General features: G+C 37.6%; 1 protein-coding gene and 1 pseudogene across 1 annotated transcript in view; one reads left to right on the forward strand and one right to left on the reverse strand.

Moving 5' to 3' along the window:
* The window catches only part of COG5 (component of oligomeric golgi complex 5), a 319388-nt gene that overhangs the window by 13251 nt on the left and 279138 nt on the right, over positions 1–26999 (forward strand). The window contains exons 4-6 of the mRNA XM_078442554.2: positions 980–1034; positions 1136–1205; positions 24188–24308. Of these exons, the coding sequence (XP_078298680.1) occupies positions 980–1034; positions 1136–1205; positions 24188–24308 (246 nt within the window). The remainder of the gene's footprint in view (positions 1–979; positions 1035–1135; positions 1206–24187; positions 24309–26999) is intronic.
* LOC132679852 (small ribosomal subunit protein uS10-like) lies at positions 19373–20048 on the reverse strand (annotated as a pseudogene).

Here is a 26999-nt window from a genome sequence, read left to right on the forward strand (position 1 = left end):
TCATGAAAATATTTCTACAGTTTTGTTAAAAAGTTCTTTATTACTTTGTGTATATTGAGAGTTAAAGGCAATGCTGTCCTTGCTGTCCATGTGTATTATTTATCTAGTTTATAATTAATTTAACAAATATTGCCATCGGAAGTAGTCTGCATTAGGCTCAGGTCATGCAGTACTGAATGAAAAGTATACTTTCCCTAATGCCCAGGAATTTATAGTTAGTAAAACATCAAACAGATATACAGCCGGATATATAATTACCTAATGTGATTAGTGCCATGAAGGAAATGTATGCTGTAGAAGAAAATAACGAGAGAATCTAAGTTAGATGGGGGATCTTTTAGTACTTGTGCCTGTTAGGGCGAGGTTTGACAAACAGTAGGTGTTTATCCAGTAGGACCTTGAGGGTGGGGTTGGATGTTGGAGAGAAAGTACACCATTTCCAGATAGTACAGGGCTTTGTAAACCAAGCTGTGGACTTCAGTTTTGACATGGGAGAAAAGGGGAGACCAAGGAAAAGTTTTAACAGGGAATATTGTATACAATTTGCACCTTTAAAGATCACTTAGTCTTCTTCTTTTGTAGTTATAGATAAAATGCACATTAACACGAAACTTCACCATTTTAAAGTATGTAATTTAGCAGCATTAATTACATTTACGATGTTGTGCAGCCATTACTGTGTAGTTTCAGAACTTTTTCATCACCCCAAGTGGAAAACCCTATGCTCCTTAAACAGTCACTCTGCATTCCTTGTCACACTTATTTAGTGGAACAAGGATTTGAACGGGGGGAATAGTTAGAGGCTTTAACAATAGTACAGGTAAAAGATACTGATTGGTTGCTTAGGTTATGATGGTGGCAGGAAAAATTGAAATTTTTCTGTATGTATGTATGAATTTTTTTCTTTTAATATAATTCTTTTGCCCTATTGGAGCCCTTGGAACTTTGTAAAGTAATGGAAATTATTGTGTTTTCCTAGGCGTTCTTCAGATGATGCAGACAAGAATTGGCGCTTTACAGGGAGCTGTTGATAGGTACTGTTGCTCATTTTGTAAACAAGTGGAAGGGAAAGAAGTTTAACCATTGATATTTGAAGATTATTTTATTGTTACTCCTCTCTTTATTTTTCCTTTAGGATGAAAGCAAAAATTGTGGAGCCGTACAATAAAATAGTAGCCCGCACTGCACAACTTGCAAGACTTCAGGTGGGTTGTCACTTTTCAGTTTTTAATACTCTGTATTATTGATTTTGTTTATATAAGTGAACACATTTCAAGAGAACGAGTTCTGAGGAAATAGGGGAATATGAGAGAAAAGGGGAGAAATACTAAAGAGCTTTAAAATAAGATAGGCAATTTAAAAAATAAAAACCTATTCAAGTGAATTATTTTCATTCTTAATACTACAGTGTATAATCATTTACTAATTTATTAATATTCACAACTATTTTTTCAGTAGAGAGCAGAAAGAAACCCAGCATTTATGCCAAATGTAAGGAACCCATACCTATAAGTTGTTCTAATAGGAGTGCTTATGTATTATAGGAGAAATTTAGTTTTGGACCAGAATTTTGTTATTTTTATGGCCATTATTTTTCCAGACATTTTTTCTTTTTTTTTTTTTTTAATGTTTTTTTTAACACTTATTTATTTTTGAGACAGGGAGAGACCGAGCATGAACAGGGGAGGGTCAGAGAGAGGGAGACACAGAATCTGAAACAGGCTCCAGGCTCTGAGCTGTCAGCACAGAGCCCGACGCAGGACTCGAACTCACGGACCGAGAGATCATGACCTGAGCCGAAGTCGGCCGCTTAATTGACTGAGCCACCCAGGCGCCCCCCCAGATATTTTTTCTATTCCTCCCCTTTCCTTCTGGATTACAGTTACAAATCTATTAGGTATCTTTGGGATGTCTCACAGACAACTGGATTCTCTGTTCATTTTTTCCCACTCATGTTTACCCCATGTGTTTTGTTTTGGATAATTTCCATTGCTTTGTCTTCACGTTCACTGATTGTTTCTTCTGTACTGTTTGATCGACCCCTAATCTCATTCAGTGTATTTTTCATTTCAGACATTTTTGTTTTAATCTCAAGAAGTTTGATTTGGATCTTTTCTATACTTTCCATTAATCTGCTTAACCTTTTGGACATATGGAATACTGTTAAAATAACTGTTTTAATGTCTGCTAATTTATAGAATGTGCCAGTCATACCACAGTGCAGTTTTAGAAGATTTCCACCACCACAGAAAGATCCCTCCTGTTTGCCATTGTCTTCTTTCATTTGGACTACTGTAATGGAATATCATAGACTGGGTGGTTTATGAACTATAGAAATTTCTTTCTCACAGTTCTAGAGGCTGGACGTCTGAATCAGGGTACCAGGCTGCTCATGTCCTGGACAGGGCCCTCTTTTGGGCTGCAGATAGTCCTTTTCTTTTCTTTTTCAATTTTTTAGTTTTTTTTTTTTTTTTTTTTTTAAATTTTAATGTTTATTTATTATTGAGAGACAGAGAGAGAGCATGAGGATGGGAGGGGCAGAGAGAGGAGGAGACACAGAATCCCAAGCAGGCTCCAGGCTCCGAGCTGTCAGCACAGAGCCCGACACGGGGCTCGAACCCGCAAACCACAAGATCATGACCTGAGTTGAAGCCGGACGCTCAACCGACTGAGCCACCCAGGCGCCCCTCTTTTTCAATTTTTTAAATTGTCTTTAATTTTAATTTTAGTATAGTTAACATACAGTGTTCTATTAGTTTCAGGTGTACAGTTGAGTGATTCAACAATTAAATATGTTACTCATCATGATTACATAGTCATTTTCTATTGTATCCTCAAATGGCAGACAAGGCTAGAGAGATCTCTGGGGTCCCTTTTATGAGGACACTAATCCCATTCATGAGGGGTTCACTTTCATGACCTAATCACCTCTCAAAGGCCTCACTTGCTAATATTATCACACCGAGGGGTTAGGATTTCAACACATGAATTTTTTTTTTTATCATTTTGTTTTTTTTCCCACCCATCATGTTAAGTGTACTCTTTAATCCCCATCACCTATTTCTCCCACCCCCCTACCCTCCTCCCCTCTGGTAGCCATCAGTTTGTTCTCTATAGTTAACAGTTATAGTTAGTTCTTGGTTTGCCTCTCTCTTTTTTTCCCTTTGCTTGTTTGTTTCTTATATTCCACGTATGAGTGAAATCACATGGCATTTGTCTTTCTCTGACTTAGTTCTCTAAACATTATACTCTAGCTCCATCCATGTTGTTGTAAAAGACGAGATTTTAAGTCTATTGCAGCTGTCAGTACTTATTCCCACCCCCCAGTTCTACGGTGTTGCTAATCTATTTTATGTCTCTATTGATTTGCCTTTTCTGGTCATTTCATCTAAATGGAATTATATAAGATATAGTCTTTTGTGTCTGGCTTCATTCACTTTGCATAATGCCTTTGAGGTACGTCTGTGTCATAGAATGTCAGTAGTTCATTCTTTTTTTTTTTTTTTTTTTAATTTTTTTTAATGTCTATTTTTCAGAGAGAGAGTGTAAGCTGGGAGGGGCAGAGAGAGAGAGAGAGAGAGAGAGAGAGACACACAATCTGAAGTAGGCTCTAGGCTCCAAGCTGTCAGCACAGAGCCCAATGCGGGGCTCAAACTCATGAACCGTGAGATCATGACCTGAGCCAAAGTCGGATGCCCCACCGACTGAGCCACCCAGGTGTCCCCATTCTTTTTTTTTTTTCTTTAACGTTTTATTTATTTTTGAGACAGGGAGAGACAGAGCATGAATAGGGGAGGGTCAGAGAGAGGGAGACACAGAATCTGAAGCAGGCTTCAGGCTCTGAGCTGTCAGCACAGAGCCTGACGTGGGGCTCGAACTCACGGACAGCGAGATCATGACCTGAGCCGAAGTCGGCCACTTAACCGACTGAGCCACCCAGGCGCCCCTCCATTCTTTTTTTTTAATTGCCGAATTCTGTTCTATTTTATGGAGCTAGCACATTTTCTTTATCTACTCACCAGTTGATGGATATTTGGATTGTTTCTCATTACTGGCTTTTGAATAATGCTACTATGAACATTTGCTTACGTGTATTTGTGTGGACCTGTGCTTTCATTTCTCTTAGGTAGGTTTCTAAAAATGGAATTGATGGGTTGTATGGTAAGTTTAATTTTTTAAAGAGCTGCCATGTTGTTTTCCAAAGTGCCTATACTATTTTATATTCCCATCAGCAATATATGAGGGTTCCAGTGTCGACACATCCTTTTTTTAAATTTTTTTTTTACTGTTTGTTTATTTTTGGAGAGTGAGAGCACGTGTGAGTGGGTGAGGAGCAGAGAGACAAGGGGACAGAGGATCTGAAGTAGGCTCTGTGCTGACAGCAGAGAGTCCCATGTGGGGATCGAACTTAGGAACCATAAGATCATGACTTGAGTCCAAGTCAGGCGCTTAACTAACTGAGCCACCCAGGCATCCTCCAGTGTCTACACATCCTTACCAACACTTGTTATTTTCTCTTCTTTGATTATGGGCTTTCTAGTAGCCCACGAATACAGTGGTATTTCATTATAATTTTAGTTTACATTTCTTAAATGATGATTTGGGTATCTTTTCATGTGCTTATTAGTCATTAGTATATCTTTAATTTATTCAGTCTATAATATCTTTTAGGCATTTTAAAATTGGATTGTTTATCTTGTTAAGTTACAGTTTTTTTTGTTGAAGAATAGTTGATGCACAATGTTTCATTACTTTCAGGTGTACAACATAGTGATTCAACAACTCTATACATTATGCTGTGCTCACTACAAGGGCAGCTGCCATCTGTCACAATACAATGCTATTACAGTACCACTAACTATATTCTCTATGCTGTACCTTTCATCCCTGTGACTTAGTCCATTACAGGAAGCCTGTACCTCCCACTCCCGTGTACCCATTTTGCCCATACCCCCAGCCCTCTCTTCTCTGGCAACCATCAGTGTTTTCTCTGTATTTATGGGTCTCTTTCTGATTTTTCTGTTTCTTCATTTGGTTTTTTAGATTCCACATATAATTGAAATCATATGATACTTGTCTTTCTCTGTTTGAATTATTTCACTTAACATACTACCCTCTAGGTCTATCCAACTTGTTACCAATGTCAGGATCTCATTCCTTTTTATGGCTGCATAATATCTGTGTGTGTATGTATGCACACTACCTCTTCTTTATTCATCTATCGATGGACACTTGGCTATTGAAAATGATGCTCCAGTGAACATGGGGTGAATATATTTGAAGTAGTGTTTTGTTTTCTTTGGAAAAATACCCAGTTAGGAGCTTTTCTTTTATATATTATGATACCATATGTGATTTGCCAATATTTTTTTTCCCCAGTGTATGACTTATAAATATTTCTACCAGGCTATGACTTGACTTTTATTTTTAAGTGGTGTCTTTTGAAACAGAAAAATTATAAATTTTGATCAGGTCCAAATTATCAAATTTTCTTTTATGGATTGCTGGCACCATTTCTTGAAAACAGCTTTTCTTTCCCTGTTCAGTTTTTTTGTTGCCTTCATAATACTTAATTGACTTTGTATGTGTGGGATTATTTCTGGACTCTTTACTCTCCTCAGTTGATCTAGTTTTTTGCCTTTATATTAATTGTACACTATCTGGATCACTGAAGCTTTTTAGTAAGTCTTCTATCAGCCAAATGATCTTGAAAAAAGGATACCATTTTAGTATCTGCAATCCCATCTGAACTTTAGAATCAGCTCATCAATTTCTACTAAAAAGCTGTTTATGATTTTTTAAATTTTTAAGTTATTTTTAATGTTTATTTTTGAGAGACAGAGTGAGAGTGGAGGAGGGGCAGAGAGAGAGGGAGACACAGAGTTTGAAGCAGGCTCCAGGCTCTGGGCTGTCAGCACAGAGCCCGACATGGGGCTCGAACCTGCAGACTATGAGATCATGACCTGAGCCGAAGTCGAATGCTTAACCAACTGAGCCGCCCAGGCGCCCCTATTTAGGATATTTTTAAATATATTTTTTTAAGTTTATTTATTTTAGAGAGAGAGAGAGAAAGAGCAGGGGAAGGGCAGAGAGAAAGGGAGACACAGAATCCCAAGCAAGCTCCATGCTGTCAGCGAGTCCCCAATGTGGGGCTCATCTCATGAACCATGAGATCATGACTTGAGCTGATGTCAAGACTCTGACACTTAACCAACTGAACCACCCAAGTGCCCCTAAAAAGATGGCTAGGATTTTGACTGGAAATGTATTATATCTGTAGGTCAGTTTGGGGAGAATTGATGTATTAACAATATTGCATCTTCCATGTCATGAATATGGTATATCTACATGTACGTAGGTCTTGTTTAATTTCAGCCTCACATTTTGGTTTCAGTTTTGTTAAACTTATCTTTAAATATTTGTTTTTGTGGGGAGCCTGGGTGGCTCAGTCGGTTAAGCATCTGGGTTTGGCTCAGGTCATGATGGCGCGTTTCCGTGAGTTCAAGCCCCACATCGGGCTGTCTGCTATCTGTGTAGAGCCTGCTTCAGATCCTGTGTCTCCTCTCTCTGCCCTTCCCCTGCATTTTCTTTCTTGTTCTCAAAAATAGACATAAAAAAAAAATAGGGGCACCTGGGTGGCTCAGTCAGTTAAGTTTTCGACTTTGGCTCAGGTCATGATCTCACAGTTAATAGGTTTGAGCCCTGTATTGGGTTCTGTGCTGGCAGGTCACAGCCTGGAGCCTGCTTTGGATTCTGTGTCTCCCTCTCTCTCTGCCTCTCCCCCACTCATGCTCTGTCTCTGCCTCTGTGTCTCTCTCAAAAACAAACATTAAAAAAATATTTGGTTTTGTTACTATACTAAATTATATTTTTTAAAAATTCTATTTTTCTGTTCGTTGCCATTTTATATAGAACAGGTGTTTGAAAATTGCATAAAGGTTTTTTTAAAAAAATATGTTCTTTTTATATTGTTAGTAGACATAGTATGACTTAATGGCAATATTGTTTGAAAGAACATAAATAAGATAATGATGGATTGATAACTGAGGAGCCCTGATCTTCCAGTAAGCCATGGGAACATCTCATGTGAGAGATACTGTGTTAGTTATGGCAGAGAATCCAAAGAAGGGTGAGGAAGTACTTTTCAAAAAGTTTACATCAGGGTTAAAGGAAATAAGATACCCTACACAATGACCTAATAAAATACTAATTACACAAATGCCAAAATAAAGAAACAAGTATTTAGAATACAAAGAAATTATATGCAGTTGGATTGCTTTATGATGTGTTTAATGCTTAAGAAATGGTATTTGAGATGGGCTTAGGAGCAGTAGGTTGTTGACAGCTTTGAAGTAAATCTTTAAGAATGAATGGATTGATGAGAGTTTTAAAGGATAGGATTTGAGTAGGCTAAGATGAGAGTAAGGAATTATAGTCAGAAAGAAGAATATAACAAATGCATGGGAGGTGGAGGCATGCAGGGCATATCCAGAGAATGGCAATGAAAGTGTGCATTAAAAGGATTAACTCAAGCCATTTCCCCTTGTCCTTCTTACATATTACTTATATCTGTCAGCCTCCTTCACTAAAGACAGACCTGGCTCAGTTATCTTTTCAGTGAAAGCCTTTACATGATAGTTTCTAGCTTTAGTACCCATAGTAATCCACCCATCCATCCATCATTCTGTCCTCACTCTTCTTTGACTTTCTTAACTCCAGTTATGATCTTCATCGACCCCCATGACTGTACAGTTCACCTCTGAAATCTTAAACTCTTAAATTCCATTTTCTGTTTTACACCTCCCCTGATTTTCCAGCTTTCTTAGTACCTTACCCCAGACTCATAGTTTTTTATAGCTTTATTGAGCTATAATTCACCTAAGTGTGGAACTAAATTTTCTCCACTTCCTACCCCCTAACTCTCCAAATTTGATGTGTAACTGTACATTTCTTTGTCTTCCTAATATTGCTTCTTTCTAAATCTTACTCAAGCTTTTCATTAAGCTATATATAAACTATAGTTACTTTTTTTTTTTTTTTTTGTCTGAAATTATCTTTAATTTTTGCAGGTAAGTTAGAGTTGCTGTCCAGGAAACATTTTTTCTTTAAGTTCATTTATTTTGATAGAGAAAGTGCGAGCAGGGGAGGGGCAGAGAGAGGGGGAGAGAAAGAATGCCAAGCAGGCTCCATGCTGTCAGCACAGAGCCCGACACGGGACCCCATCTCATGACCAGGTGATCATGACCTGAGCTGAAATCAAGAGTTGGACACTTAATTGGCCAAGCCACCCAGGCACCCCATCTTAATCATTTTTAAGTGTACTGCTAACCATATTCATATTGTTGTGTAACAGACCTCCAGAACTTTCTCATCTTACAAAACTGAAACTCTTTATGCCCTAAGTGTGAATTTCTCTTTCTCCCTCCTGTCTTCCTTATTGGCACCTACCCTTCTGCTTTCTGTCTCTATGATTTTGACTATTTAGCTATTTCATATAAGCAGAGCATATAGTATTTGTCCTTTTGGTTTATTTCATTTAGCATAATATCCTTGAGGTTCACCTGTATTTGAGTACATGTACTAAAGAAGGATTTCCTTCTTTAAGACTGCATAATATTCTACTGTATGGATATACCACATTTTCTTTTTTCATGAATCCATTGAAGCAACATTAGGGTTGCTTCCCCTCTTGGCTGTTATGAAGAGTGCTGCAGTGAACATGGGTGTGCAAATATCTCTTGAGATCCATCCTGCTTTGAGTTGCTTGGGAGATACCAGATCATATGGGTAATTCTATTTTTAAATTTTTTGGATCCTCCATACTGTTTTCATTAGTGGCTGAAACCATTCTGCATTCCCACCAGTAGTGCCCAAGGTTTCCAACTTTTCTACATCTTTGTCAGCGCTTGTTATTTTCTGTTCTTTTGATATCAGCCATGCTAGTGGGTAAGAGGTGATATCTCTTAGTGGTTTTGATTTGTATTTCTCCTATGATGAGTGATGTTGAGCATCTTTCCATATGCTTGTTGGCCTAGGTATATCCTAGGAATGGGATTGCTAGGGCTATAGGATTTTTTATCTTTAGCTTTATTATGTAAAGTCCAACTATTTTCCCACATAATTCTGTCCTGCACACTGACAGTATAGAGTTGGTATTAGTTTGTATCATTGCCAACATTTATTGTTGTCAGACTTGCTAATTTTTGCCAATATTTCGGTGCATTTTTCAGGGAATTAATTACTAAAGAGGCTGAATACCTGAGATGTGTCCTCTATTGTATGTTTCAAATATCCCTTTGTGGTTTTTTTTTTTTTATTGATAATATCTGGATGGATAGAAGTAAAATTTACCATTTTTTTCTTTTAGGGTTAGTGTTTTTCTGTCTTGATTAAGAGAACATTCCCTACCCTGGGGTCATGAAGATCTTCTATATTGCTCTGTGTCATATGTTTTGGTATTTAATATACCTGAAATTATTTCTAAGTTTACGTTTTTCTGAAATGTCTAATCTGTTGTTACTTCCATCCTGTGTTTTCTATTTTACATAATGTATTTTTTAATCTCTAATGTTTTTGTCTTTTTATATCTTTCCTTTCTATAATGAAGTTTGTTTTCTTTTGAACATACAGAGTATATTAAAATATTTTTTTTTAATATTTATTCATTCTGAGAGATAGTGGGGGAGAGAGAATCTTAAGCAGGCTTCTCACCCAGCGCAGAGCCTGACATGGGGCTTGATCTCAGGACCATGAAATCATGACCTGAGCTGAAATCAGGACTCAGCCACCAAGGTGCCCTGAACATATAGGTATATTTAGAATAGGTATTTTAGTATTTCAGTCTTCATTATTTCTTCATCAATCATTATTGATTGACCTTTCTTCTTGTTATGGGTTTTATTTTTTCACTTATTCACTTGCCTGGTAAGTGAGAACTGGTTTTAATTCTTTGTTAGAGCAGGTCCAGAGCAGCTTTTAGTCCGGGACTAGTTTATATGTTAGCCCTAATTATTCACTGCTAGGTCTTAATGCTGTGGGCTCTGTGAAGTGTTTCAGTAATTCTTTCCCTGAGTTTCCTCCTACATATGTACATGTTGGTGCTTGAGTCCGTCCTTCTGCAGATATCCACAACCTCTCCTTCCTGTCCAGTTTCTGTCCATAAACTCTAGCCTTTTTGGTTCTCCTGAAGTCACATCTCTGTTTTCTCATTGTAGAGAGACCGTCATGTTGTTTCTCTTTCCTTTCCCTTTGCTGGGGCCTGAAAATTGTCTCTCAGCAGTAAACTAGGGTAGTTAAGTTCATTTTCTTCTTCTTTTTTTCTTTTTCTAAACCATTTTCTTTTTTCTTCTTTTGAGAGAGAGGGTGAGCTGGGAAAGGGCGGGGGGGGGGGGGGTGGGGAGGAGGACAGAGGCTCCAAAGCAGGCTCTGTACTGACAGGCTGACAGCAGCAATCCCGATGTGGGTCTCTAACTCATGAACCATGACATCATGACCTGACCTGAAGTCAGACACTCAACTGACTGAACCACCAAGGTACCCCTAAAAGATTTTAAGTAATTTCTGTATCCAACATGGGGTTCAAACCCACAACCTCTGGATCAAGAGTCACATGCTGCACCGACTGAGCCAGCCAACTGTCCCAAGTTCATTCATTTTGTTAATCCTGGGGATGATAGTTTTGTGCTGTCTGTTCAGTGTCTGAAAATGATTTCATGCATTTTGTTCAGCTTTCTAGTTGTTCACCATGGGAGTGTAAATCCAGCCTGTCATCCCATCATGTTAGAAGTTACTTTCAGTTTTGAAAACTGAAAAAAGTTTTGAGTTGTAGGTCATATGCTATAAAATTTACCACTTTAAACTGTATTTTTAAGTGTAAAATGAGTAGTTTTTACTGTAGTCACAGGATTGTGCAATCAGCACATCTAACGTCAAAAGATTTTCATTACCCCAAAGAAAAACTTGATGCCCATTGGTAGTCACTCCCTCTTACTTATTCCCCCACCAACTTTCTAATATGCCGTATGTCTCTATGGAGTTGCCTGTGGTGGACATTTCATACAAATGTATCATACATTGTGTGGCATTTTTTTTGTCTGGCTTCTTTCATTCAGCATAATGCTTTCAAGGTTCCTCTTGTAGTATGTTTCAATACTTCTTTCCTTTTTATGACCAAATAATACTACATTGTATGGATATACTGCATTTTTGTTTATCCATTCAATTTGTTTTCCTGTTGCTTGATGAATATTTGGGTTATTTCCGCTTTTTGACTATGATGAGTAACAGCTGTTATGAATATTTTTGTACAAGTTTTTGTGTGGAAATTTTTCAATTATCTTGGGTGTTTACTTGAGAATATTTATGCTAGGTCATACACTAATTCTGTTTAACATTTTGATGTATGAAATTAATATGGTACAAACTTAAACTTATATAGTAATATATGTCAATTATATCTCAGTCTCTGGAAAAAGAGACTTTTTTTGAAGAATGCCAGACTGTTTTCCAAAGTAGCTGTACCATTTTCCATTCTTACCAGCAATGTATGAAAGTTTCAATTTCTTTATTTCTTGCCAATACTTCTTTTCTTTTTAATATAGCCATCTGATTGGGTATGGAGTGGTACCTTGTTTTGATTTGAATTTCCCTACTGACTAAAGATATTGAGCATCTTTTATTGTGCCTATTGGCCATTTTTTAAATCATCTTATTTATTTTTATACAGTGTTATATTAGTTTCAGGTATACATTATAGTGATTGAACAACTCCATACATTAACTGGTGCTCATCACAACAAGTGCACTCGTTAATCCCCATGGTCTGTTTAACCCATCCTCCCACCTCCACCCACTCTGGTAACCATCAGTGTTGGTGGGAATGCAAACGGGTACAGCCACTGTTGAAAACAGTATGGAGAATTCTTAAGAAATTAAAAATAGAATTAACCCTACAATTCAGCAATTGCACTACTGGGTATATACCCAAAGAATACAAAAATGTTAATTCAGAGGGATACCTGCACTCCTGTGTTTTTAGTAACATTATTTGCGATAGCCAGGATATGGCTGTCCGTATCCTGAAAATGTCCATCAATTGGTGAATATATAAAGAAGATACGGGGGTGCCTGGGTGGCTCAGTTGGTTAAGCATCCGACTTTGGCTCAGGTCATGATCTCATAATTTGTGAGTTGGAGCCCTGCGTCGGGCTCTGTGCTGACAGCTCAGGGCCTGGAGCCTGCTTCACATTCTGTCTCTGTCTCCCTCTCTCTCTGCCCCTCTACCACTTGTAGGTTGTAGTTTTCTAAGATTAGCAAATGTTCTCAGATTAAAAGCAGATTTGCTTCTTTTCTCTCTGGATTCTCCTGTGCTTCACTTTAACTTTGTATTCCTATTTGTAGTCTCATTTTAAGATGCTTTTCAGACATTTTTACATGGCATATAACATTTTTAGTTGTTTTCAGTGGTAAGCTAACAATCGAGTCTGCCATACTGAAAATAGAAAACTCCCATGTTTCATCTTTTTTTTTTTTTTTTTTTTTTAATTTATTTTGAGATAGAGAAAGAGCAGGGAAGGGGCAGAGAGAGAGAGAGAGAGAGAGAACGCATGCGTGAATCCCAAGCAGGCTCTGCACTTTCAGCACAGAGCCCGATGTGAGTCTTGAACTCATGAACCATGAGATCATGACCTGAGCTGAAGTTGGATGTTTAACCCACTGAGCTCCCCAGGTGCTCCTCATCTTTTTTAATAAAGCAAACATCAGGGGCACCTGGGTGGCTCAGTCGGTGTGCCCCCTTGTGCCCCCTTGTGCCCCCTTGTGCCCCCTTGTGCCCTCTCGCGCCCCCCTGCTCACATTCTTTAAAAATAAGTAAGTAAACTTTAGGAAACAAAACAAACAAATATCAGATTATTTTATTCTCCTGATAAAATTATTCACTGGTTTCTTAACAAGAAATAGAATGAAGTGTCAATCCTTAATATGGCATGTAAGCCCCTTCATGCTTGCCTTCATCAGTTTTGCCTTTTGCTAGAATTTTTGTCATTCATTCCTTTGCACAATTTTCTTTCTTCTCTAACTCAGAATATTCTTGTCATTCACTACATTCTCACTGATGTGTCATTCTTTTGTGAGGACCTCTCCTGCCTTTCTTCTGGCAAGGCAGAATATTTCTCATTTTTTTGTTCCTTTAGTATCCTATGCATACTTCCATTATAGTTTTTTTCTGCATACCTTTTACTTTCCTCATACTCTTCTGCAAGACTGAGCTCCTTAAGGGCTGTGATATATGTGTTAATATTTGAATCTCTAGCCTTAGCATAGTGTTATTTATATACCAGACATTTAAATATTTAAGAAATGAGTAAAATGATTTTTTCCTTAGTCTGTGCTCCAGCTGTAATATTTTTTCTAAGTACATAGCATATGTTACTGAACAAAACATGTATGGTACTAAAAAAATTTTTTTTAATGTACTGCTACATCTGTCCTGTAACAACTTGAAAAATAGAGCATGTGAGAAGAGTGTGGATGTGTTAGTCTTTTTCATATAGAGAAGAGATACTTTAAGGTTATTTCAGTGATAGCTACTTAGAGCATGTGGGGCAGCGAGGATGCATGGGAACCTGTCCTAACAGCCAGAGGAATCCTGGCATGGTGGGGCCTGCGTGCACAGTGAGATATGGCTTTGCCTATAATAGCATGCTAACATTTACACATTTCTGTGACTCAGGCTCTGTGCGTTTGCAGCTCTCTATCTGCTACTTTTTTCTTGCTGCCACTGTGGGTTAACTCTCATCCTCCTTTTCACTGGCTCATTGTTTCTTCTCACACTCTAGCTGCTTTTGTCTCAGGGTTTCTGCTTATTGCCACTTTCCTAAAGTGAACGGTGACTGCCAATAATAATTTTGGGCAGTTCTCGTTCACAACAATGCCACTAGTAACAGACCTGATGTGGTTTCTATTGACCTAACACTGTTTCCCTGAATCTAATCAGTTACGGCTAAAGTCACAAGGTCATGTGACCTGAAATTTGGTGAACGTTGTGTAAGGACCTGCCCAAGCTACTTTCCTGAAGGAGTAGGGGTACTACCAGTACCCCGAGCACTCTTAAGAGTTCTCTCCTGTGAGTTCATGTTTTACTTGAATGTTAAAATATACGTTAGAACAATACTTCCTCATAGTTAAGTTGGAATTTAAATATCGCTTTTTAGGATAACTTTCTCATTTTGGACTCAAAATCATGGCATGTTTAGGGAAATTGTTTTTCTTATGAAGGAAAAGACTAACATGTAAGGATGGTAGATATATGTGTAATTTTAGGCAATGAATTAAAATTTAATTTTTCTATTAAAATCCTTGCTTTTGACTCCAGATCTTAAACCTGTCAGAATCATGCATTTCTTTTTTTCCCCTGTGGTTAATACACTCTTTGGGCAGTAAGTTTTAAGAACCTATTTATGTTTGCCTCTTAGCTAGCTATAAGTGATAAAGAAAATTTCATGTTTATGCAGGATTTTATAATTAATGAAAACTTTAAAGTATTCTGAATCATTTGACTGTTACAATAATTGTGTTTAGAAGTTACATATCTCAGGGTGCATGGGTGGCTCAGTCGGTTAAGTGCCCAACTTCTGCTCAGGTCATAATCTTACGGTTGGTGGGTTAGGGGCCTGCGTCGAGCTCTGTGCTGATAGTTCAGAGCCTGGAGCTGCTTCAGATTCTGTGTCTCCCTTTCTCTCTGTCTGTCCCTTGCTCTCTCTCTGTCTCTCTCTCTCTCAAAGATAAATAAACATTAAAAAATTTAAAAAAAAGTTGTATATCTCATCATTTTATGGACAAATAAACCGAGGTTCTGAAAGTTACTTGCTGGAGCCAGTGTGCAGCAGTGTTAAGACTGTGAAAGAAGATTTCGTTCTCTAAATTTAGTATTCTTTGCTTTTGATTCTGTAGGATATATAAAAAAGCTAGATAATCTAGTTCCTGTGTTCCAGAAGCTAGCTGGAGGTAAAAATCAAGAACAAACTCGGCTTTGTAAGTACAGATGAAGTGTAGTGGACTAGGAGTTAGGAGGCCTGACTGCTAGTCTTCATCACCCAGCCACATGATAGTAAGTGAACTTTAGTGTCTTTTGACCCCAGTTTTATTGAGATATAATTGACATATAACCCTGTGTAAGTTTAAAGTGTATAACGTGTTGGTTTGATAACATGCATATGTTGTGAGATGATTACCACAATAAGGTTGGCTAACCCATCCTTTACCTCAGGTGATTACCATTTTTGTTGTGGTGGTAATGGTGGTGCATTTTTTTTATGATGAAAGTTTAGAGTGGATCTGTACATTCTCTTCCAGCTCTAAAATACAGAACTCTTTCATAATGTTTTTATTTTTTATTTTATTTCTTTTAATCTAGATTTTTTTTTTAATGTTTATATTTTGAGAGAGAGACAGAGTGTGAGCAGGGGAAAGGCAGAGAGAGAGAGGGAGACACAGAATCCGAAGCAGGCTCCTGGCTCTGAGCTGTCAGCACAGAGCTGGATGCAGGCCTCAAACCCACGAACTGTGAGATCATGACCTGAACCAAAGTTGGACGCTTAACCGACTGAGCCACCCAGGCACCCCGGATGTTTTTATTTTTTATGGTTACAGAAGCATGAGAGGTCAGGATTTTTTGTGTTTGAGATAAACACTTTAGGGGTGCCTGGATGGCTCATTCGGTTAAGTGCTGACTTGGGCTCAAGTCATGATCTGAACAGTTCGTGAGTTCGAGCCCTGCGTCGGCTCTGTGCAGACAGCTCAGAGCCTGGAGCCTGCTTCTGATCCTATGTCTCCTCTCTCTCTCTGCCCCTCCTCCACTCGCCCTCTGTCTCTCTCAAAAATAAACATAAAAAATTTAAAAAATGAGATAAACACTTTATTTTTATTATTGTTATTAAATATTAGCCCTAATTTTCTGCACCCTTACTGTAAAAAATACTATACAAGAGGGACAACTAAGTTGAATACCTTTGGCCAAAATATTACAAAGGAAGAAAGGAAGGGAAAGTAAAGAAAAATACTCTATGTACATTTTGGTATCTTTATTTCCAGTATTTAATTTTTCTGGGATTAACTCATATGCAGGCTTACCTTAGGAAGGAAATTCATCTTAGAAATTTGTTGTCTTTAGAACTGTTTTGAAGTCTGGGGCGCCTGGGTGGCTCAGTTGAGCATATGACTCTTAAATTTGGCTCTGGTCATGATCCCAGGGTCATAGGATTGGGCCCAGGTCAGGCTCTGCACTGGACATGGAGCCTGCTTGGGATTCTCCCTCCCTCCCTCCCTCCCTCCCTTCCCCCCCCCCTGTCTCCCCCCCCCATCTTTCTCCCCCCTTCCCCTACCTTGTGCACTCTCCTTCTAAAATAAAAAATAAATAAATAAAAACTATTTTGGAATGTAAGCCCTCTTTGGAAGCTTATTATGTTTTAACCATTTTCTGTTCACTTGGGTCATTTCTGTTTTGAACATTGGGGAAACTTTAATGTTCCTGTTTAATCCTTTTATTCCTTGAGCTCCTAATTCATTTAAATGCATGTGGTATAAGAAAGCAACAAAGAAAGAGCTACAAAGTTGTTTCTGCCTTGAACATAAAATCACTATGATTGTTCTGTCAATTAGGAGAAAGTACTTTTACTTACATTTAATTCCCTTTGCTTTTTATCCCCATTTCACTCTTTACAGAAGCCTTTTCTTTCTCCAAACAGAGGCTTCTGACTTCATCTGTATACATGAATACATGAGTTGAATTTAATTATCACCCCAAGAATCATCCATCTTAGCTCATTTTAGTAACATTGTTAGCTTATGAACTGCTTCAGAGTTTTTCAGAAAGAAATTTTGAAGAGCTTATTATCTCTTACATAGAGTATTTAAATTTTTAAAATTTTAAAATTATATAAGAAAATGAGTTTTTTTAACTTTCAGTATGACAGCTTTGTTGAGATATAATTCACATACCTATTATATAACATTTTTATCTTTTCAATTTATTTTTTTAACTTTTTATCATTTTGCTTTTTAATTTTTTAAGTCATACACATATATTAGCTTTTCACTGGAAAGTTTTTAATTAAAATTTTTAACTTTGAAATTATATAAGTAAGAAAGTTTAAGAAAATGTTCAAACTAAGAAGGAAGAAATCATCTCACAAACATTTTCTCTGTGTGCTTATGTTTTATCGGTACATGGTTTTCATATACTTCAGTAGGGTCCTGTTAAAAATTTAATCTACTTGTATAGATGATGACTTGTTTAACTGGCTGTGTAATTATCTGCGTAAAAAGTGAATATGCCAGGAAGGAAGGAAGAGGGAAGATAACAGCAACATAAAATGCCAGTGTCCCCAAATAACTGTAAAAACAGCAGCTACTAGAGCAAAACTAAAAAACGTGTGCTGTGGGAGTGTTTTTGTGTTAGTTCTAGATCTAGCCTCCAGGGGGCGCAGCAGCTTCTGTTTCTGCTTGGGGAAAGCCAGTAAGACATCCCACTACAGGAGACCACTGTGCTGAGAGGCAGCTGGAGGCAAACATGCAGAGACGATAGGTACAGAAGCCTAAGACGTCAGACATTTGAGTGAAGCCTTCTAGTACTCTCCAAACCAGCCTCATTGCTAGCTGGGTGCAGCGACTGAGTAATCCCAGCTGATACCACATGCAGCATTTGAACCCTGCCTAAATTCCTGACCCACAGAATTGTGAGACATAAGAAATCATTTTAAACCACTAAGTTTTGAACTGGTTTTTGGTGCAGTGATAGGTAATTGGTAGACCTGCCAAACTGATTTTCAAGTATAGAGATAGCCATCCACATACAAATGCAGGGAAGATTGTTCCCCTCTTTCCTTAGGAATCTGATAGTGTGTTTGAGACAATCAGAATGACTAGAGAAATACCAACGTAAGACAGGTGATGAGCATAGGAGCTAATATTAAATGAAGGCTATTAATGGGAGTATAGTATGTCATGGCTGTATGTTTTGATAAATAAAAATTGTAAGAAAAATTGTAGGGAGCACATGTGCAAAACAGGTTTTAAGAACAGTCTTCAGCTATCATATTTGTATCGTTGGTTGTGTATTGAGATAATGTTTTCTGTATGTGGTGCAGCAAAGCAAATGGATAATGTTAAATTATTCTAATTCTGTTATGTCTTACATCTTTGAGAGCTAGAAGTATCTGTGTGGAAGAAATAATGTACACATGTTAAGTTAGAAGATTAAGCAAATGCCCTGTGCTCCTGATTTAAAAAAAAAATTTTTTTTTTTACTGTTTATTTTTTTGAGAGAGCATGAGCAGGGGAGGGGCAGAGAGAGAGGGAGACACAGAATCTGAAGCAGGCTCCAGGTTCTGAGCTGTCAGCACAGAGCCTGATGCAGGGCTCAAACCCACAAACTGTGAGATCATGACCTGAGCCGAAGTCAGATGTTTAACTGACTGAACCACCCAGGCGCCCCATTAATTGGAATTATCAGTATAAATTCATGAGGAATTTTAATTTTATTTTTATATATACATTATGTATGTACATATTTTTGTACATAGATATGTATAATATTAATCTGAGAATGTTTTATGTATATTATGGAATAAAGCAATGAATATGTGATGTTTTGATTGTGACATTTCCTATCTATGTCTGCTGAAAAGTCACAGAAATGAGCAAGTTTAGTTTCCAGGATGTGTTCTTGAAAAGCTGTTGACCTCTAAAGGAAACCAGGGCTTCCTTGATAAATCTTTGATTCCAGGTGGGGTTGAAATACATAAAATGATTCTGGAATATTTTTGTACTGTGTATCAAGCTATCAACCAGGGCGCCTGGGTGGCTCAGTCGGTAAGCGTCCGACTTCAGCTCAGGTCATGATCTCATGGTTCGTGAGTTCGAGCCCCACATCAGGCTTTGTGCTGACAGCTCAGAGGCTGGAGCCTACTTCAGATTCTGTGTCTCCCTGTCTCTCTGCTCCTCCCCCACTCACACTCTGTCTCCCTCTCAAAAATAAATAAACATTAAAAAAATTTTTTAAAAAACCTATCAACCACTGCTAACATGAATCATAATGAAAGGATTTTGCAAAGCCTCTGGGGTGACCAACTATACTAGTTTTAGCACAGAAAATCCAGGGTTCTGGGAAACTTCTGTCTCAGGCAAATTGGTACAATTGGTCAGCCTGAGAGGCTCGCAGTGGCCACAGAGGGACAAAGCGAGCCTCTGCAAGGATAAAAGCTACAGTGGATTGGTATCCTTTATTATGTTTAAATCTCTGTGTTCATATTGATAGCTGAAATAAACAAACACCCCACTAATTGTTCATCTTTGGTGGGTATAGGGAAAGTAATCTTTTTTTTTAAACAATTGATAATTTATTAAAAAGTTGATTTAAGCATCTGCAATAGTGACTTCAGCCTCAACTCCTGGCTCAATACTGATGGAGGTAATCTGTTTAACAATCTCAGAAGGACTGTGCAAATCAATGACTTGCCTCATTATTTCAATAATAATTCAAGTCTTGAATAATAATTCAAGTCTTAGAATCTTTACCACAGGGAGTTTTTCTTGCAGTGATTTTGAGTCTTGGTAGGTATCCAAACTGTCCTTTCACTTTGAGATTCTTTTCCTTTGTCCTTCTGACGAAGTCAGCACATAACTTCTCCAAAGATTGCATGTTGTGCCTGGTTAGCAGGCTCCAGGCTCCAAGCTGTCAGCACGGAGCCTGATGAGGGGCTTGAACTCACAAACTGCAAGATCATGACCTGAGCTGAAGTCTGACTCTCAACTGACTAAGCCACTCAGGTACCCCTAGTGTAATTCTAATTGGGCAAATTGCCACCTCTGGTTCCCCGGGTGTCTTCCTGGTGTCTTTAAAAGTCATGGCTGTGGCGTGGCTTCTTGACCTACTTGTTCCTTGGCGAGAATAAACAGCAGTGAGGCAGGAGCAGGAGTGGGGCCTCCAGAGCTCTGCTGGAGTTGTGATCCTGTCCTCCTCAAAGAGCAGGGAAGCAGTCTAATTTTGAAAACTGATAAAGCACGAGAAAGAATCAAGTATTTATTTTTATTTTTTTGTATGAACAGTACCACCAGGTAAACAAATAGTAGGTGGGGTAAAGTTAGAAATTTTATATGCTAATAAATAAAGACAAAATGATGGATTTGGAATAATCTCTATGTTTTAATGGATTTTCACATTGAATATCACTGACTGCTAACAACACAGAGAAAAATCCTACATGTGTTGCACATGCACCACTACGTAAGGAATGATTTTGCCTAAGATATTACGGTTGAGTTTGATGAAGCTGCCTACATCCAACTACTGATGTACGGGAAATATGGAAGACAGAAGAACGTGTTAAACTGCTCTCAACAAGACCCCGTCTGTGGGAAAATGTATAGGACAGATGATTGAATATATTTAGCAGATTGCAAAGAAAAAAATAAGATGGTGAGGGAACCTATATAGATTTTAAAAAAGGGCAAGTTTAAACTATAGCATATAAACTAGTGTATAGATAAATATACTTCAGTAATAAAAGCACAAAGAAAAGCAAGGAAGTGATTATCCAAAAAGCCAGAGTAGTGATTTCTCTTGGCTGGGATGGGAGAGTAGAAGGCAATGGATGGAAGGCGTCATGATTGGGATAGGGTACCTAGAGGGCTTCTGTAGTCGTTTCCATGGTTCTGTCTTCTGATCTGCATGGTGGTTCCAGGTTCATTTAGCTGTAATTTCTGTGTATGGTTTTCTGTGTTTGTAATATCTGTATTTATGTTAAGGACTATTTTATAGAGCAGTTGCAGGTTCACAGCAAAAGCAAGAGGAACAGGGCTCCTGGGTGGCTCATTTGGTTAAGTGTCTGACTCTTGATTTCAGCTCAGGTCGTGATCTCACAGTTGGTGAGATTGAGCCCCCTGTCAGGCTCTATGCTGACAGCCCGGAACCTGCTTGGGTTCCCTCTCTCACTGCCCCTCCTCTGCTTGTGTATGCTTTCTCACTCTCTCAAATAAATACAGTTAAAAAAAAAAAAAGAGGAAGATAGAGGTATCTCCTATATCCCCTGCCCCTAAACATGCATGCCTCCACCTTAATCACCATTTGTTAAATGGTGTACCATTTGGTACATTTGTTAAAATTGTTGAACCTATAGTGACATATCATTATCTCCCAGAGTCCATAATTTACATCTGGGTTCACTGTTGGTGTACATTCAGTGAGTTTGAATAAATGTATAGTGACATATATCCATCATTATAGTGTTTATACAGAGCATTTTCAGTGCCCTAAAAATCTTGTGTACTCTGTGTAGTCATTCTTCTAAACTTTGGCAGCCACTGATCTTTTTCTTTTCTCCATAGTTTTGCCTTTTACAGAATTTTAGGTAGTTGAAATGATACTAATACTTACAGCCTTTTTAGATTAGCTTCTTTCACTTAACTGATATGACATTACTCTATGTCTTTTCATGGCTTGATATCTCAGTTCTTTTTAGTGCTGATAATATGTTGGTATTGTATTTGATTATAAAAGTCCCACATAAAAAATAAGGAAGGGAAATTGTCTGGAGTGGAGGCAACTATATTAGGAAATGCTGACAGTTGATGCCTTATAGATTATCTAAGACTTCTTGACTGAGGATTTTATTAAATGCTGTTGTGAGAAGATTCAACATAATCTGTTAGTAGAGAGCCATTGAAGTTTATTAAAAAGGGGACTGGAGTGCTGAAAACTGTTTCTAAGAAGCTAAATCTAGCAGGATGGATTTCAGTTAAGAGACTGGAAAGCTAGTTGGTAGACCACATTGTGAAGGTGAAGGTGGTAAAGATTTGGATTAGGTGATGCTTGTAGGACCAGAGGTAATGTAACTTTTGGGTTTTGCAATAGAAGAATGGTCAATAAGAGTTGGTGACAGATTAAGTATGGTTAAAAATAAAAGCATTAGAAATAAGCTCAAAGATTTCATGTGTGAGGGCATATCCTTTATGGGATAGGTACTGGGGGATTCTAGGTGATTAGACTAAAGTAAGATCTGGTATTTCTCCTCATGAAGTATTTGGAATCCCAGAGGAATGATTATTAGGGATACTGCATTCCAGATGGTTCATTTAAAAATGCTCTTCTGGCAAGCAAGAAAAAACTGATAAGTGGTTGTTTTTGGTAAGTGCATATTTGGGACATAGAGATAAGAAGGTGACTTTTTAAATTTTCTTTTGCATCTTGAATTATGTGCTTATATTACTTATTCAGAATATAAATAAAATTTAATTAAAAGATAAAGATGCGCAAATCTTCCAGTTTCTAGGGACACATTTTATTTTTTTAATGTTTGTCTTTGAGGGAGAAGGTGTGCCTGCATGCATGCACAGAAGTGAGTGCAGGAGGGGCTGAGAGAGATGTGGGCACAGAGGATCCCAAGCAGGCTCTGTGCTGTCAGCACAGAGCCCAACACAGGGCTCGAACTCAGGAAATGTGAGATCATGACCTGACCTGATGTTGGAGGCTTACTGAGCTACCCAGGGGCCCCCAGGGACATTCTTATTTGGCATTCTTTTATCATTATAATTACTTTAGACTAAAGTTACTGAGAAAAGCATTCAGGTAAACAGGTTTAATAATTGGTTGCCTTTGACTTACATGTTTGTAAGCATTATGCTTTTGATTATATGTTTGTGTGTCTCTGTATGTTGTGTGGGTATGTGTGTGGTTCTGGGGTGTGTGTGTTTCATTCAGAAAACAGTGTTTATACTGGAGTCTCAGCTGTTTTCCTAGTGCTTTTAATTCTTATTGCCTCCAGTTAAGATTTTCCTCCTTAGATGGGAGATGTTCTTCTCAACCAGCTTGAGGGTCATAAAGATGGTGGTGATGCGGCAGCATAGACTGTCTCTCTTCATTATCGCTACTGATGCTAAAGGTCACTACATATCTACTATTCCATCAGTCTTCCCTCTCCTGTCTCTCCCTTGGGCAATTGCTCTGGAGCCAGCTTCTGTAATAAAGTGTCCTGAAATACTTGGGTCTTCATTTCATGTCTTAGTCTTTTGGTTATGTAAAGACCCAGCATTAGGTCTGGTAATGAAAAAGAAATAGTAAGTGAATGTATATGTATATGATAGTTTTTTGTTTTGTTTTGTTTTAATAACTCTCTTTTATAATTTGTTATTAGTGATTTAAAAAAACATTAGAAAATTCAAGTAGGGCATACTTATTCTTTAAGATCTGGTGAAATTGGGAAAAGTTATGTTTGTTCCCCTATGGACCTAGAAAAGAGAAACCAGGATGAAAACAATAAGAGGCAGTAGTAGGAAGCTAAGCAGTCCTAGCACAGTGGCTATCAACCTTGGTTGCACATTGGATATTAAAAATACTGAGGGGTGCCTGGGTAGCTCAGTTTGTTAGGTGTCTGACTTTTGATTTAGGCTGGGGTCCTGATCTCATGGTTCTTGGGATGGAGCCCCACGTCCTTGCTGACAGCATGAGCCTGCTTGGATTCTCTCTCTTCCCCTTACCCACTCATGCTCACTCACTCTCTCAAAATAAATAAACTTAAAAAAAAAATACAGGTGGTGCACCTGGGTGGCTCAGTTGGTTAAGTGTCTGACTTCAGCTCAGGTCATGATCTCACAGTTCGTGAGTTTGAGCCCCGCGTCGGGCTCTGTGCTGACAGCTTGGAGACTGGAGCCTGCTTCAAATTCTGTGTCTCTCCACCCCCCCCCCCTCCCCCCCGTTTCTCCCCAGCTCATGGTCTGTCTCTCCTTCTCTCAAAAATAAACATTAAAAAAAAATACAGGTGCTCAGTATGCACCTCTAGAGATTCTGATTTAATTGGCCAGGGCTATGGCCTTGGCTTTGGAATTTTTTGAATTTGAATTTAATATGAAGACTGAGAACCACTGGCCTGGAGACTAAAACTGCTCAAGGATCCAGAAAAGAGTTCCCGAGTTTTATGGCACCTCATTCCCCATTCTCTTCTTATGGGGTAAATTGGGAGTTTTATTTTAAAATGATGCTTTCTAAGCCTTGTGAGTTTTTAGGTTTCTGATGGATAGGAAACAAAAGACATGAATGAATCTTTAGCATATGGAAAGAATGGAAAGATTCACATGATAATAGTAATAAAACTTAATGGATTGACTATACTCACTCAACATTGTGATATTTGTGCAGGTTGCCTGTGATTTGCTTCGGAGAATAGTTCGCATCCTGTATCTCACTAAGAGACTCCAAGGACAACTGCAAGGGGGAAGCAGAGAGATAACAAAAGCTGCTCAGAGTCTTAATGAACTTGGTAAGTTCTTTTTTGATTAAAAAGTTAGTAGAGTTTTTAAGATTTTTCAGTCACTTGATTTGTTGACTAGTGTTGTCACCCGTAACAAATATTATTGAACAAATTTATTTAATAATTATCCATATACAACTTTGTCACACTTTTCAAAATGAGTGAGTAAAATTAGTTGATTTCTTAGAAATGCGGCTTAGTTTTTTAATTCTTGTATGGTAAAATTGGCCTTTGTTTTTTTTTTTTGGTATACAGGCATGTGAATTTTAATACATGTATAGATTCATGTAACCGCCAGCACAGTCATGATATAGAATAAATTCCATCACCCCCAAAATTCCCTCATGCTATCCCTTTACAGTCATACCTGCCCCCTCTCCCTTTGGCAACCATTGATTAGTTTTCCATCAGTTTAGTTTTCTTTTTAGGAGAATGTTAAATAAATGGGATTATAAAGTATGTGACATTTTAGGGGCGCCTGGGTGGCTCAGTTGGTTGGGCGTCCTACTTCGGCTCATGTCATGATCTCATGGTCCGTGAGTTCAAGCCCTGCATCGAGCTCGGTGCTGGCAGTTGAGAGCCTGGAGCCTACTTCACATTCTGTGTCTCCCTCTGTCTCTGCCCCTCCCCCACTCACTTTCTGTCAAAAAATGAATAAATATTAAAAAAAATTAAAAAAAACATTAAAGTATGTGACATTTTGAGGCTAGTGTTTTGTACTCAGCATAATACCCCTGAGATTCATCCAAGTTTTTGTATATACCATAGTTTGTAACTTGGTGTTTGTTGGAATATCACTGTGTGGTTGTACCACAGTTGGTTGGTTGACAGATTGAAGGAAATTTATGTTGTTTCTAGTTTTTGGTAATGATGAATAAAGCTACTATAAACATTTGTGTACAGGTTTTCATGTGAACTTAATTTTCATTTCTGTAGAATAAATGCTGTTTTTTAGGTGACAGATCCTGTGTTGGCATTATGCCTAGAAAATTTATTGAATTCATTTCTTCATATGCTCATTCTTTTCTCAGGCATTTAGAACAGACTCTTGACATTCAAGGGTTTAACATTCATGGTATGGACTGTTAACAAGCTGCAAGGTCCATGATGATATAGTTCATAATATTTTAGGCAAATTTTTGAATAGGTACTGAGTATATGTAGAACTCACACCTGCATTTTAATGAGGCTTTGTCATTTTCTTCTTTTCATTGGGCACCCAGTAATTTTTCTGAAGTGGATGTGTTTAGTGATTTTGTACCTTTGTAGGTTCAGAGGTCTTTGATGATATCCAATTCAGATATCAAGAGTCTACTTACTGTTGGTGGTATGCTTTGAAAATAATATCAGAAAGATAGGCATTACATGTTATTTTTGAAATCTTCTATCTTTGATATTTCAATTGCATAGTCATGTTGTAATGCTTATTCCATATTTTTTACAAAATAAATATAACATTCTTCATACTTCAACATTTCAATTTTCAATGCCTGAATACATTGTTTAGGTACATCATTAGAAATATAGTTAACTTGTGATTTAATATGCTTGGAATACATTGTTTAAAAAGTTAATGTTTATTAAAATTAAATTTTTTTTTAAGTTTTTAAATTCCAGTTAACATAGTGTTAAATTAGTTTCGGGTATATGGTACAGTGATTTAACATCCGTATATCACTTGTTGCTCATCATGACAAGTGCTCCTTAATCCCCATCCCCTATTACCTCTTCCTGCGTCCCCCACTTCTTCTCTGATAACCATCAGTTTGTTCTCAATAGTTAAGAGTCTATTAAAAAGTTAATTTTTAAGCAATTAGTAACGCTTGGGTATTTTTTTTCCACAGTATGTGCTAAATGTAGGAGTGTAAAAATTCTAGTATCAGCTTTTATTTTTGCTTTATCACATTTAATTTTTTTGTTCCAAAAATAATCTGTAGGATAATAGAATCATTAAAAACAGGCACAAATTAGTTCAAGGTTTATTATGTATATTTGTCATCACTGACACTGTTCCATTATAAAAAATTGCTAGACTTTGATTATGATTATCATTTTTTCTAGAAACAACAGATGCTGTAATACAAATGGTGATGGATTCTTTTTAAAAAAAATAGACATGAGTATCAATCACAATGTTCTGAGTTGGTTCGATGTGGAGCATAAATCCATTATCCTTCCAATGAGGCATTGGCTTTACCCAAAGTTTTATAAATATTAAATGATGAGCATTTGTTAAGAAAGTATTGTTCATGGTGGAATTCTCTCAAAATGGGTTTTGTTAATTTAAATTTTTTTTAAAGCTTTGCTGATTATGTACCATTCAGAATTTGCAAAGGCATCATCTTTTCATCATTCACCACTGTAGCTCAGTCTTGGCCAACCCTGGCATTGATAATAAGGAGAAGCCAAGAGGAAGATAAAGTTTCTACATTTGGAATTAGTATTTTAATGAAAGTAATAACTTGGCAATCAGTATTACAATTACGCATATACACTAAGTGATATTTTATGATTGGAACATCTCTGAAATTATTATTGTCTGTATCAGTATGGTTCTGATTCTCATTAGAAAGAATAAAATGATGAAGAGTAGCAGTGTTTACAGGCCATTGAAATTAACTTAAAACTAATCTCTTAAAAGGTCTTGGGGGTTGAATTGCAGAGACCAGATGAAATTCATTGTCATCTGGAAATTCTTTG

Source organism: Panthera onca, chromosome A2 (assembly GCF_046562875.1).
Source record: "Panthera onca isolate mPanOnc1 chromosome A2, mPanOnc1 haplotype 2, whole genome shotgun sequence".
In the NCBI taxonomy this organism is placed as follows: Eukaryota; Metazoa; Chordata; class Mammalia; order Carnivora; family Felidae; genus Panthera; species Panthera onca.